At 40.2% G+C, this 12,905-nt stretch overlaps 1 protein-coding gene across 2 annotated transcripts; it reads right to left on the bottom strand.

Moving 5' to 3' along the window:
* Positions 1-1,531: 1,531 nt before the first annotated feature.
* Positions 1,532-12,627, bottom strand: rps6kb1a (ribosomal protein S6 kinase b, polypeptide 1a). Of its 2 annotated transcripts, none has more exons than XM_040150257.1 (15): positions 12,536-12,627; positions 11,399-11,442; positions 10,033-10,153; positions 7,046-7,114; positions 6,238-6,385; positions 5,976-6,033; positions 4,907-5,007; positions 4,645-4,735; positions 4,423-4,513; positions 4,178-4,285; positions 4,007-4,069; positions 3,772-3,849; positions 3,584-3,691; positions 2,590-2,702; positions 1,532-2,111 (listed from the first exon to the last, which is right to left on the bottom strand). In XM_040150257.1, the coding sequence occupies exons 1-15, from the start codon at positions 12,605-12,607 to the stop codon at positions 1,847-1,849; spliced, it is 1,530 nt and encodes a 509-aa protein (XP_040006191.1). In that variant the 5' UTR covers positions 12,608-12,627; the 3' UTR covers positions 1,532-1,846. The 2 variants fall into 2 exon arrangements, with proteins under 2 accessions (XP_040006191.1, XP_040006192.1); XM_040150258.1 differs by having other exon boundaries at positions 10,033-10,118; positions 12,536-12,598.
* Between the last annotated feature and the right edge of the window lie 278 nt (positions 12,628-12,905).

The raw sequence follows: 12,905 nt of genomic DNA, 5'->3' as shown, positions 1-12,905 counted from the left end.
ACAAACAAAAAAAAAGCCTAGCATGTAAAGGGTGAAAATTAATGCCCCATTTAACCAAATTTTGTCACTGTGATGGAGGCAACTTGACATAAACACTAAAAGTAACATTATCCAGACTTGAGGATAAAAGAGCACCAGTAAATCATACGATAATGCCAGTTGAATACACCAAAACAACCTCAGCCCACTTATCAGCTGGCATTACCCAGCCGACAGGCTTACATTGAGAAGCACCTCTCTTACGCCACTCCTAACTAACCTCACATCTACAGATGATGGAGAGAGTCTACACACCCCTTAAATGGCAGGTTTTTGAGATGTGAATTTTTTTTTTTTTAAATTAAACCAAGATAAATAATTTCAGAACTTTTTCCACATGTAATGTGACCTATAACCTAACAAAATTCAAGTGAAAAACAAACTGACAAACCATTTAGGAACAAAAACAAAAAACAAAACTTATATTACCATAGTTGCATAAGTGTACCCAACCTTAAACTAATACTTTGTTGAAGCAGCTTTTGATTTTATTTCAGCACTCAGCCTTTTTGGGTAGGCTTGGCCCATCTTGACTTGCCAGTGTTTTCCCAAAATCTGTCCAATTGCAAGGGCATCCCCTGCCCTCTTCGGGTCCCCCCACAGATTTTCAACTTGATTCAGGTCTGAGCTCTTTTTACCATCTCAATCTCATTTAGGTGAAGCCATTCCTTTGTTGATTTGGATGTATGCTTTGGGTCGTTGTCATGCTGAAAGCTAAAATTCCCCTTCATCCTCAGCTTTCTAGCAGACGCCTGAAAGTTTTGGGCCAAAATCAGCTGCTATTTGGAGCAATTCATAATTCCCTCCACCTTGACTAAAGCCCGGGTTCTGGCTGAAGAAAAGCTGCCCCAAAGCATAATGCTATCTCCACCATGCTTCACCGTGGGTATAGTATTCTTTTGGTGATGTGCTATGTTCTTTTTGCGCCAAACGTACCTTCCAGAATTATGTCCAAGAAGTTCAGTCTTGGTCTTGCTGTAGGCCCCTTGGCTGCCTCCCCTTACCAGTTTTCTCCTTGTCTTTTCATCAGTTTTGGAGGGACGTCCTGTTCTTGGTAATGTCACGGTTGCGCCACATTTTCTCCACTTGTTGATGATTGTCTTCACTGTGTTCCATCTAATACCTTGGGAATGATTGTGTACCAATCTCCCGATGGATACTTTTCAACAGTGAGATCCTGTTCATGCTCTGAAAGCTCTTTGTGGACCATGGCTTTTGCAGTAGGATACAACTAAGAAGATGTCGGGAATAGCTGAACCTCATTTGGGGTTAATCACTCACTTTAACTGATGGTAGATGTATACCAACTACTATTTAAAATGACTTTGAATGTGACTGGTTGATGTGAACACAGCCAATCCCCAATAATAAGACGGTGTGTACACTTATGCAACCAGGTTATAGTAGGTTTTTCATTTTTGGTCCTAAATGATTTCAGTTTGTTTTCCGCTTGAATTTTATAGCTTATAAGTCATCTTAAAGATGGATAAACTTCTGAAGTGATTTATCTTGGTTCTTTTTTTTTTTTACATCACATAAAACTGGCATGTAAACAGCAGTGTGTAGACTATATATATCCTGTACTGTAGTTAACTGCTAATTATCTGTGGCAGGCTCAGGAGTCCAGGCTGAGTCAGGAGGATTTTGGAGGCCAAAGAGGGGAAGGCGCTGCTGGAAGAGCTGGTGATCGGCATTGACAGTGTCAGTCAATTTTTAAAAATTTCTACAAGTCTCTTTGAAAGAAAATGATAAAAGGTAAGGAGAGGAGGAATTGGAAGAGTCCTAATGTTCGTAGGCAAGCCAAGCGTCATAGATTCATTCGTAGGTGTTCGGGCCGCTTGGAGTTCATGGGGTAGGCCTGCTTTTTGTAGGGCCCTGCATTGATGCCTGAAGGGTGCCTGATGGGAAGTGGCGCAGAGGCCTCGGAGTTGCCGCTGCCGCTTGTGTCCATTTGCTCCACTGTTGAAACATCCATTGGCTGCTCTCCAGAGCTGCCAGGGGACAGCACAGATGGGTTGCCTGTCAGCGTTGTCCCCCGGGGCCAACAGTCCCCTCCTGCAAACTTCACCGGACTGTTAAAGAGTGAGATGTGAGAAACTTTGATTATTCCTCTGAGCTATTGTCTGCAATACACTATCTCTTTTTTGTAAGGTCACAGAGGCAGTTTTTTGTGTTGCACAAGTATAACTGGACATGATTATTCAGTGAGGAAAACACACTTGGAAAATTACTGGAGCTGATGGCCAATTACTCCAAAAGCTCCAGAATTTCCCGTACCTGCTAGACAAGCAAGTGTTCTCAACAACTACTTATTTGAACCATAATGAATGAGATGATAAATTGTTTTCAAGCCTTCAGAAGATTCCTTTAGTGGCATTGGAAAGAAGCCTTTATTTACACTTCTACCAATAGATTTATTTAGGCCAAGCAGACTATGTTTACAAGGTCATCAAATGAGTCATCGATGTGGGAAGACTTGCTATAGGACAAATTTGTAAATGATCAAATGAAAAATCAGTGGAACCAGAGACAAAAACAACTTGCTGTTACCTCACAGGTGTTCTTGGGCTTCCTGGGAACTTCCGTGGTGAGCGGACTTTCGGTTCAAAAGAGAACTTCTCTTTCACGTTTTCAAGCACAGATGGGGCCACATATGTGAAACCCTGGGGAAGGGGTGGGGGACAAAACAGAGAGATCTGAGTCCACCTCTTCAAAGACCATCTTTCCGAAAACAACCCACAGCTGATGATGAGCAATGAAACACTGAGTAAACCATATCATGCAATGTGGTGGAACAGCAAGTGAAGCTTCCAGGAAAACCAACAAGAGTAAACCAGATGGAATGCATTAACCGATTCTCGTAAGACTTACTTGGTAAAAAGGAAATAACAAAACATTATGTCCAGACCTTGCCTGTGTTTTTATGTTTGTTTGAAAACGACACAGAAACTGTAAAGGGCAAGACTAAGGGCCACATTGCTGTTCTATTAAAAACCCTTCATCTTTGCTTTAAACACCCAATCAAAAATTTGGCATCATCACCTTTGCTCCAATTAATGCTGCACTAGAACTTTAGTTTACTTCAACATGCTAAGTGCTGTTAGCTAAGTGCTAAAAGAGTTTAACAACAAATTATGAGTTGCATCACATTTTTACAACATTCAAAATACTTGACTCTGATTGGCTCCATATACATAAATATCTCTCTATGTTGTTATTTGGCAGTGACTTCTCCTGGTTACTGCTCTTTGAAGGCATATTTACTCAAAGACTGAGAAAGACGATGCCAACAAATAAATATGTATTTGAAAAGTACTGGTCCAAAACATAAATGAACTATTTTAATCTTTAGCAACTGGCCATGTTGTAAGCAAAATAATGTATTGTTGCCCTCTGTATCATGCATTATATTTGAGTGGCTGCGTGGTTTGCCGGGGATTATTCCTTATATACTGTAACTTGTTATAAGATTATGAAAATCTCTGGAAACTATATGCCAGAAGTATGCCATTGTTTTCTGGGAGGTACAGGACTAGTTACCCACCAGGAACACTTGATTGGCACTTTCACTGAGCGTGGAGTCATCGGGGCTATCCACTGGAGTCTGGCTGGTGAACTTGGAGTCAAACTGGCTGACATCATCAGCCGATTGCTGCCAAAAGAAGCAGCTCAGTTAATCATCTTGCAGGGACAGGTCACAGAGGACGCTGCTGCATAAAAAGACAAACTCACCAGAAAAGGTTTAAATGGAGGTTCTACTTTACGAGCAAGGAGGTCATCCCAATTTATATGCCGGAAAAATGGGTGAGCCTAGGAAAGACAATAACAGCAGCAAGGTCTTAATATTTCATGACCACCACCAGGTTTGGAGGATTCAGGAGGATTCTCATTTTCTGAGGCCCCAGACCAATATGTTATCACACTGCATGCTTACACTTGTGACTCTTCTTTCAGTGAATGTATTTACCTGGACCTCAGCAGCATCTCCTGGTCCGGCCCCGAGTCGCAATGAGGCATTTCGTTTCAGCAGCTGAAAGAGAAAGTTTGAAGACTCCATTTTACTGCCTCTCGAAAATCTTTCAGCAGAGACAACACAGCAAGTGAAGCATGGGGCAGTAGAAAAGATTTTACAGCTCACCTTTTTCAGAAGGTCCCTGGCTTCTTGTGTGAGGTAAGGTGGAAGGCTGAGTTTGCATTTCAAGATTTTATCAATCGTCTTCTTTCGGTTCTCACCTGTGAAAGGGGGCTATGAAAGAGTAGTTTGTCAGAAACAACTGTTCAGCAAATGCTTCCTACCTCAGTTTGCCTTTTGATGGCCACAGCGCTGTGCCTAATTTGCTTATTTTAACAATACTACTATGGGATCAAGTAGTGTGCACTTACTGCGCCTGTGAGCATGTCATACATGAGAGCTCCAAGACTCCACCAGTCCACTGCCCGGTTATGTCCGCTCCTCATTAGGATCTCTGGAGCCCTGAGGAAGGAGAGGGACCGACAAACTGATACAGCAAATGCATTACACTGTGTTGAGGCTGAATGTTAAGATGTCTTCAAAACTGAATCTGAATTCATCTACGAAGTCTGCATGATGACGGTATGACATACATGTATTCAATAGTACCACAGAAGGTGTGGGTGACCGTTCCATCATGGATGGACTCCTTGCATAGACCAAAGTCTGTCAACTTCACATGCCCTAGAAAGAAACAGAGTAAAAGCAAGAACATGAGAGAAACTACACTCCAAACAAGCAATAGATCAAGTATGAGTTTATCAGGACAAAGAATTCATTCTGTGGAAAGAACATGTATCTGGGTGCAAGTCTATCAAATCTAGCTTTTGTGAGGAACTTTTTCGGTTTATGTACCGTTGTTGTTGAGCATGATGTTCTCAGGCTTCAGGTCTCTATAGATGATGCCCTTCTGGTGCAGGTGACCGAGCGCCATCGAGATCTCAGCCAGGTAGAAACTGCCAAGAGAAACAAGCAAATCAAGCCGTCGTGTGAACCTGTTTTTCTCCTGGTGACCCATCACTGATTTTGTACATCTATAAATTATCTGCCATAATAATGGTTTACATTCCCCACTGCTCCTCAGTAATCTACAGTCAAAGTGTTATTCTCACTTCATTCAGGTTATTCAAGGTTGATTACAAAACTTATTTTACTTATTCAGCAGCTTGGTTCATCATCATTTCCATCCATAGGCTGTTTATAAAACAGAACAACATGCACAGGAAGTGTTTTGTACATGTTCCACGTCACTGTCATACTGCCCAAGAAACACCTTTCACATACCTGCCAGAATCTAAGTAATTGCTGTCTGCATCTTTACAAGTGTTTGTGTAATTTTTAGCATTAGTATGCCAAATACAACGGATCACACTGAGGATCAGGCGTCATCTGGCGTATCGCAACTGGCTGCACATCATGAATCACAAAAAGAGACCTTGAAGAGATTTTGCAACATAACTTGCAATACTGTGTTTGTTTCGGTTCCCCTACTGTAGTCATTTGAGAATTAATTAATATTGTGAAAATATGTATACAAACATAGTGTGACTGGAAAATCTGGTGCAAGATTCAAATTGATGTGTTTACGCAGAACATCACAATCCTAGGACATCATTTCTCAGAAAGATTCCAATTGATCCCCCCAAAACACTGTAAATAAGCCAGAGCAAACCTAAAGTCAAATTCTATCCATGGCCAGATGTTTAAGAGGGACTGCATAGAATGGATTGCATTTGTACAGTGCCTTTATCCTAAGTACACACCAACGGTATTAAACAACTATGTAAGGCTCTCTTCTAATCCTAAAGAGCAAATGGGGTTCAGTGTCTTGCTAATGGACATTTGGGCAGGAGAAGCAGGGGATCAAACCAGCAACACTGTGAATCGTGGACTCTACTCTATCATGCTTGCCAAATTAACTTACCATGCTGTGTCTTCCATGAAGATGCCCTCTCTTTCCAATTGCATAAACAGCTCTCCTCCTGTAGAAACCACATACAAAATCTGTCTGTCAATTGTATTCGTAGTTGAAATGTAGACCCACATTTCATTGTTTTAAAAACACACACACACAAAAGCCAATCCAATTTCCAGAGCGCACACACTGTCCAATACAATGTGAATATATGACAATGAAGAGTGTTGAGATCTGTACTGCATGTTTGATTGGGCATCACTATGCTCACCGCTCAGATACTCCAGGATGAGATACAACTTTCCCCCTGTCTGGAAGGCGTAGATGAGGTCCACAATGAAAGGATGCTTCACTTCCTCTAGAATGTTCCTCTCAGCTTTGGTGTGCGCTGTGTCCTTTGCATTACGCACAATCATGGCCTTGACAAGGGACAGAAAAGCAAAGAAAGTCGGGGTGTGAAAATATTCAGGCAGTAACTTAAACCTTATTAGCTGGTGTCAACATCAACTTCAGAGGCACAGCAGGAATCAGGACGCCTGGATGGTAGCTACAGTAAAAACCAAAACCTCAAGCTTCGGGGAATATGAGCTGGCTTTTCAAGCGTAGTCAGACATCAGCTCTGTGTCAGCTGTGGAGAGGAGGCCAAGCTGAACAGAAGCAGCAGCTCTGAGGTTTCATGGGAAAAAGCCTGCTGCCATTACTTTGGGTGGTCTGCATTTAGCTTCTGGCTAGAGAGCTGAATGCATCAGTATGTCACCATAAAAGACACATAGTGACTTACAGGATATGTGAAACAGTAGACACAGTAAAGCTGCATAAGGCTTGGGAGACAACGGCATATGTAAAGGGCTAATTCCCCATGGATGCAGGCTACTTGTATTTCTTTACATATGGATTAGATCATTCAGTTTCTATTTCTATAAGACAACACAACTCTATATGTACACTAGGGGGCAGTTAGGCTCACTTTTAATGAGCATAATTGAGTTGCACTCTATATTAACTATATTACACTGTATATTAATATTAATATAATATCAAAACCTTCAGTCAAACCTAAGAAAGGCGGATTCACTCACCTTCTTCAAAACTTTCATTGCAAAAATCTTCCCGGAGGTAGCACCTGATACTTTTCGAACTTGAAACACCTGTAAAAATTTACATCATATCAAACAAAATCTATAGACATCTACAGAGGCTTTTTGCAGGGTTCACCAAGTTAAATTTAAGACTTTTAATACTTTTTTAATACCACAGAGAATGGAATTTAATACCCATTTCACAGCCATACTGGCCAAAGTACGACAGTATGATTGAAAACCAGTAGCAATGATATGGCCTAGAATAATTTTATTTTACATCACATTTGTTCAGTACTTCCAAGCAGTATATAACAATAGTACTGGTTCTGGATAATTGGCAAAAAATGGATAGATGGAACCATTCAAAAATTCACCACTTTTTTCTTAAAAGTTCATTGAAGTTGTTGCTAAAATTGACAATTGCTCATTATGAAACATTGAGCTCATAATGAGCTAACAACTGTAGCTAGAAGTAATGACAGTGTTTGCTATGGGTCTGATGGTGCTGACTGAATCTCTTTAAAAAAAAAAAAAAAAAAGATTAAACAGCCTCCTGTATGCAGCTCACTGTTGTAACTATCACACTTTTAGTTTATAGGTGTGTAATGTCTTCTGACAGCCCACAATCTAAAAACAAAACCATTTTATAACTAACATTATCACTTACGGCAGGCAAGAGAAAATATTAAACAAGTGACTTTTGTAAATTAAATTTAAGGCTTTTCAATACCTTCTTGTTTTTTGAGAAAACTAGACTCAGTGCTTTTGAAGGCCTTTTAGGAGCTGCAGAAACACTGGCGTCACTATTCCTTTGGTTGTGTAGACCATTTTCTTGTATGTCTCAACTATGGCTTGAAAAATTAAACTTTATCATGCTGGGGAAAGTCAGATAAATAATTAGGGACAAATGGAAATGGCATTTTTTAGCACTAATATGAAGTTTGGAAGCTGCGTAATGTGTATTCATTCAAGAAAGCAATGAATGAAAGGTCAGTGTCTGTTTCTCTATTATTCGGACTACAGTGCGACCAGGGCCTGCTCTGCTTTTGCATGTAGTGAAGTCAGTGTTTTGAGTATCGGTTTACCAGCATAAATGTTGAAAGACTATTTGCTCTCATTTTTAAGGTCAAGTAACATTAAACCTGTGCCAATTGAATACTGTAACTACACAAGAATATAAAAACAAATGACAATGTCTTTCAAAAAATGTAATTACTTTGCAATGCTGAGAAAGTCCCAAGTTGCAGAAAATGATGTCTTAGTCATACACAAAACCACTTCAAGAAAAGAATAAGTCATGCTTCTGCTGGTTTACGTGAAACAAGTTTCCAAAATAACTTTGATGTGCACTTTCATAGTGAGGCATAGAAAAAAAAAATGTCAGAATTTTTTCCAGAGCTCTTCAGGTTAGTAAAAAAACCAAACAAACAAACAAAAAAAAAAAAAACAACAACAACACACTAACACCAAAATAAAACCATGGAAACACAAGATTTCCAAATGTACACTAATGGTGTACATTGAAATATAAGCAGTTCAAGTCCAGTGAAAAAACTTACAGCTTTCCTGCAGCAATGAGAGTAAATCAAGCCTTGAAAATTAATGCAAACAATTCCTACATGGGCCCCAACATTTTCTTGTTACTTACAAACCCCTTTTCTGCAAAAAGGCAGTGTTGGAACAAACTGTGTTACTACACCCTCTGATGCATTATTAGGACAGTACTTTACGGGGTGCCTGTGGCTCAGGAGGTAGAGCAGATTGATCCCTGGCTCCTCCACTCTGCATGTCGAAGTGTCCTTGGGCAAGGTACTGAACCCCAAATTGACCCCGATGTGTGTGTGTAGAAACGCTTAGAGTGGTCGATAAGACTTGAAAAGCGCTATATAAGTGCAGTCCATTTATCATTTACTGTACTGCAGGAAGCAGTACTGTATACTGCTATCAGAATGGTGAGAAAAAGGCCAGTAACAAAGGAAGACAGGCTGGCTGGTCAGGGGTTCATCCTACAGCAAGATAATGACCCAAAGCATTAGAAGAAAAGAACTAGACGGTGGCTTCAAATGATGGAAGAGCAGCACAGTCTCCAGACTTAAACCACATGGAGCTGGTTTGGGATGAACTGGACAGAAGGGGAAAGCAAAGCAGTGACCTTCTGCAACAGTGTTGGGTTAAACTTTCCAAACATCCATTTCCATTGTAGAGAGAATGCCACAAGTGTGTTTGGCTGCTGGAGTCAAAAATTTAGATTAAATTTAGGATTTAAGATTCCATCATTCCTTTTTTTTTAAAATATAAATTATTAATTATTTGTTCTATAATTTAATTCAGAAACACTGAGACATTACACTATGTAAATTTCAGCAACAACTGGAAAAATGGAGGTGCTCTAAAACTTCAGTAGATATATATCTTTAAAATATTGATTGGTCTCAAGATTAGATACAGAGGGGTGCAGGTGATTACATTTACGTTTCATGTTGATGTGGGTAAAGCAGGAGATGGTTCCGGGATGCCAGATCATACAGATAAAGTTGAAGTAGGATTTTTTTTTTGTTAGCCACAGCCAAAAAACAATGTATTATCTCCGGGGAATGAAAATGTCACAGCTGGAACAGTGAACAAAAATGCTGATATTTCTTGCTTGCAAAAACAAAGTCACTTTGTTTAAAAAATTCCCCACCCACTGGAATTTCAAGACAACTATAATGTTCTCCCCCACATACTGGCAATGTGATAGCAGCCCCCCCCCTTCTAAAAAAAAAAAAAAAAACAGTACAGTACAGTGCCCACTGAGAAATACAAACCCAACTTTACAGCTCTACACAGCTGTTAATCTCCAGTCTTCATATGATATATATAGTTACAAACCTCGCTGCATTTTTAAGTGGAATATAGAGGAGGAGGACAATCAATTCACAGGTGTGTGGTAAAGGACTCAACTTTATATGTACATTTCCATTCTTGAGAATCACATGCCTCACCTTTCCATAGCCACCTTTCCCCAAAACTTTCAGCAGCTCAAAGCATTCAGGCCTGATCTGCTCTGTTCCCTTGTTTACGCTGTTCTCTGAAATTTCAAACTTCTCACAGTCATCCATGTTACTGGCAAAACAAAGAATAAGGAAAATAAAGGAAAAAAAGCATGTTTAAGACATTCACACAACATTATGTTTACAATTTCCAAGACACACACCAGTGTTATCAATGAGTGTTACAAGCATTTGGGCCTAAACATAGGCATGGGTAATGGTGGAACTGAGGCAGATGGCGGTACAACAGTTTTGTTGTTGGGAATAAACAGCTGACTGACTGAGATGGGTGCACACTGCTCAAGTGGTTCCTAAATGGTTTCATACGAAGGTCCCTCAAATAGATGTAGATTAGAGTAAGGTAAGTAAGGTTCAATTTCATTACACTCTGCCTTAAGAGACTCTTTCCAAGGTAACATCAATTATTACTTGGTACTTATGGATGGGTAACAAATTAAAGGAAAAACCTGGATAAAGGTGTGGAGAAAAATAAAATGCGGATGCTTCCTTACAGGGAGGCATCGGCATTTCACAGTCTCACAGTCACCAGATTTCAACACAATTGAACACCTATGGGGGACCTTAGATCACATTGTAAGACAGCGCTCTCCACCGCCATCATCAAAATATCACATGAGGGAATAGCTTTTGGAACAATGGTGTTCATCCAACCAGTAGAACTCTACAAACTGTGCCAAGAGCATTGAAGCTGTTCAGGGGGCCTGTGATGGCCCAACACACCGTACGTTAGTTTTCCCTTTAAATTGTCACCCATCTCCACTTTCTTGTGGTTTGGCAGAATGATTAAGTTGTGTTAAGTTAGCTCTAATCTTATACTTTAACTAGATGAATATAAAAAAGCAGTACAAATGCTATCAAACAGGGATTCAACTAACAAGTATTTTCCTTATCGATTAATCTGCCAAGGATTTTCTCAATGAAGCATTTAGTTGTTTGGTCTATAAGATGTCAGAAAATAGCAATCGGACAACAAGGTGAAAAATCTTTATTTGTCTTTTTTCTCCAATCAACAGTACAAAACCCTAAAATACTTAGTTTGCAATTATATAATGGAGAGAAAATCATAAACCCCTTCCATTAGAGAAGCGGGAACAACCTTTTTTTTGCATTTAAATTACTCTAACGATTAATCGATTATCAAAATAGTTGATTCCCTTTATACCGAACAACTAATTGATCGACCAGTCCTTTTAGCTATACTGTCAAAGCCCTAAAACTTATTTACAGGTCCTTAGTGGCAATTTCCAGTCATCCAAATAAAACCGTTTGACAGAGTTACAGTATCGCTGATACTCACAATTCAAAGCTACTGCACTGGTCCATGTATTCACTTAGCTGGCCCTGAAAACAAAGGAACAGGACAGAAAATCTCAGCATATAGGAATGCGAGGGAGGGCTGTTTTTTTGTTTTTTTTAAACCAGCGATATATTATGGACGTTACAATGTTTAACTATTCGTGTTTGTTCACCTCTTTATCCAAATATTCTTGCCTATTTCGCTTTAAGTTAACAGGTATGGCTAACTAACGTATCACCTAGCTAGTTAAATAGACGCATACTTTCTCTTTAACATCAATTTAGTAACAATATTCGAAGACGCCCATGTTTGTCACTAATAGTTAATAAACCAGTGACCAGAGTTCTATTCAATCCATAACGCTAACCTCAACAACTAACTTCACGTTAGGTGAGTGGTAAGAAGCTAGCAGTGTGGTTCTATAGCTAAAGTCCCTGTAGCGCTTGTATATTATACAGCATACTGTTGGTCGTCTTTACTGTGAGTTCATTTATATCCCACTTACTAAAAATGCAAAAATAATTGTCAAACCATAACTACTTGGGACCTTCATGTAATTGGTTGCATGGTAATGTACATCCCTACAAATGACGAATGCCGATGCAGAGCACGGGACCACTTAATCGGTGACTCCATTATCGGACATGCAGCAACGCCAGCTTCAGTAGATGCGTATGTCATTTTCGTTTGTATTCGGCTTTCGTTATGACGATTTCCCTGTTTTTCAGATAACCAATTTGCTAATACGCTGGCGTTGGGTTTCACTGTTTGTTCACCTAAGATTAGACAAGTTAACGTTACACGTTAGGTTTAACTTCAGCAGAGGAAACGGACTACAATCTGTCCGCTGTCAACACTTTCGATTCTGCGGATGTATTTGTCCAGTGGAGGCGATTAAACTTAATGTGTGGTAGGTCATAATTTTAAATTAACAAAATGCAATGGAAATGTGTTTAAATAAAGTACAGTGACTGTTTAGTGGGTGGCTGCCAGATTCCGCGGGAAAGGGGCGGACAAGGACATGTCCGATAACGGATACCTGACAATTGATGCTAGCAACGCAGGCCTCTGGGCTGCTAAGTGCTAGCTAACTGGCTAACAGAGGCGGTATTAGCCACAGCGTTAACGTGAACTCACCCCGTCCTCGAGTTCGTCGTCAGAGACATTCTCATCCGGTTGATCCAAATCGATGTCGAAAACCCCGGCCATGGCCACGGCACTTCACTCGGTGTTTTAACCACAAAACACAGCCCCGCTCCCCCGCCTCATGGGAGAGCCATCACCACTACAGCCGGCTAGAGCAAAGCAGAAAGCGTGGGCTAACATCCAGCTAACCAAAACAACACCAGAGCCGAGCAGCAGCAAAAGCCTCTAGTGTCGGCCACCGGCACTACTCGGCTCAAGTTGGCTTAGAAACATAAAAACCTATTAGTGAAGAATTGACGAGTTACCGTTTGAATTTGAACAGGATGCGATAGGATTTAGTCAGCTGTCTTTAAATAAAAAT

This window comes from Xiphias gladius, chromosome 17, assembly GCF_016859285.1.
Source record: "Xiphias gladius isolate SHS-SW01 ecotype Sanya breed wild chromosome 17, ASM1685928v1, whole genome shotgun sequence".
Classification (NCBI taxonomy): domain Eukaryota; kingdom Metazoa; phylum Chordata; class Actinopteri; order Istiophoriformes; family Xiphiidae; genus Xiphias; species Xiphias gladius.
Note: the sequence above shows the minus strand (reverse complement) of the source record. Positions and strands in the feature narration are given on the sequence as shown.

Coding starts and splice junctions, on each gene's coding strand:
- rps6kb1a (XM_040150257.1), bottom strand. CDS start 12,607: ATGGCCGGGGTTTTCGACATCGATTTGGATCAACCGGATGAGAATGTC. Junction 6,034..6,237: donor CATCCTGGAGTATCTGAGCG/GTGAGCATAGTG, acceptor TGGTTTCTACAG/GAGGAGAGCTGTTTATGCAA. Junction 4,736..4,906: donor CATCATGCTCAACAACAACG/GTACATAAACCG, acceptor GTTTCTTTCTAG/GGCATGTGAAGTTGACAGAC.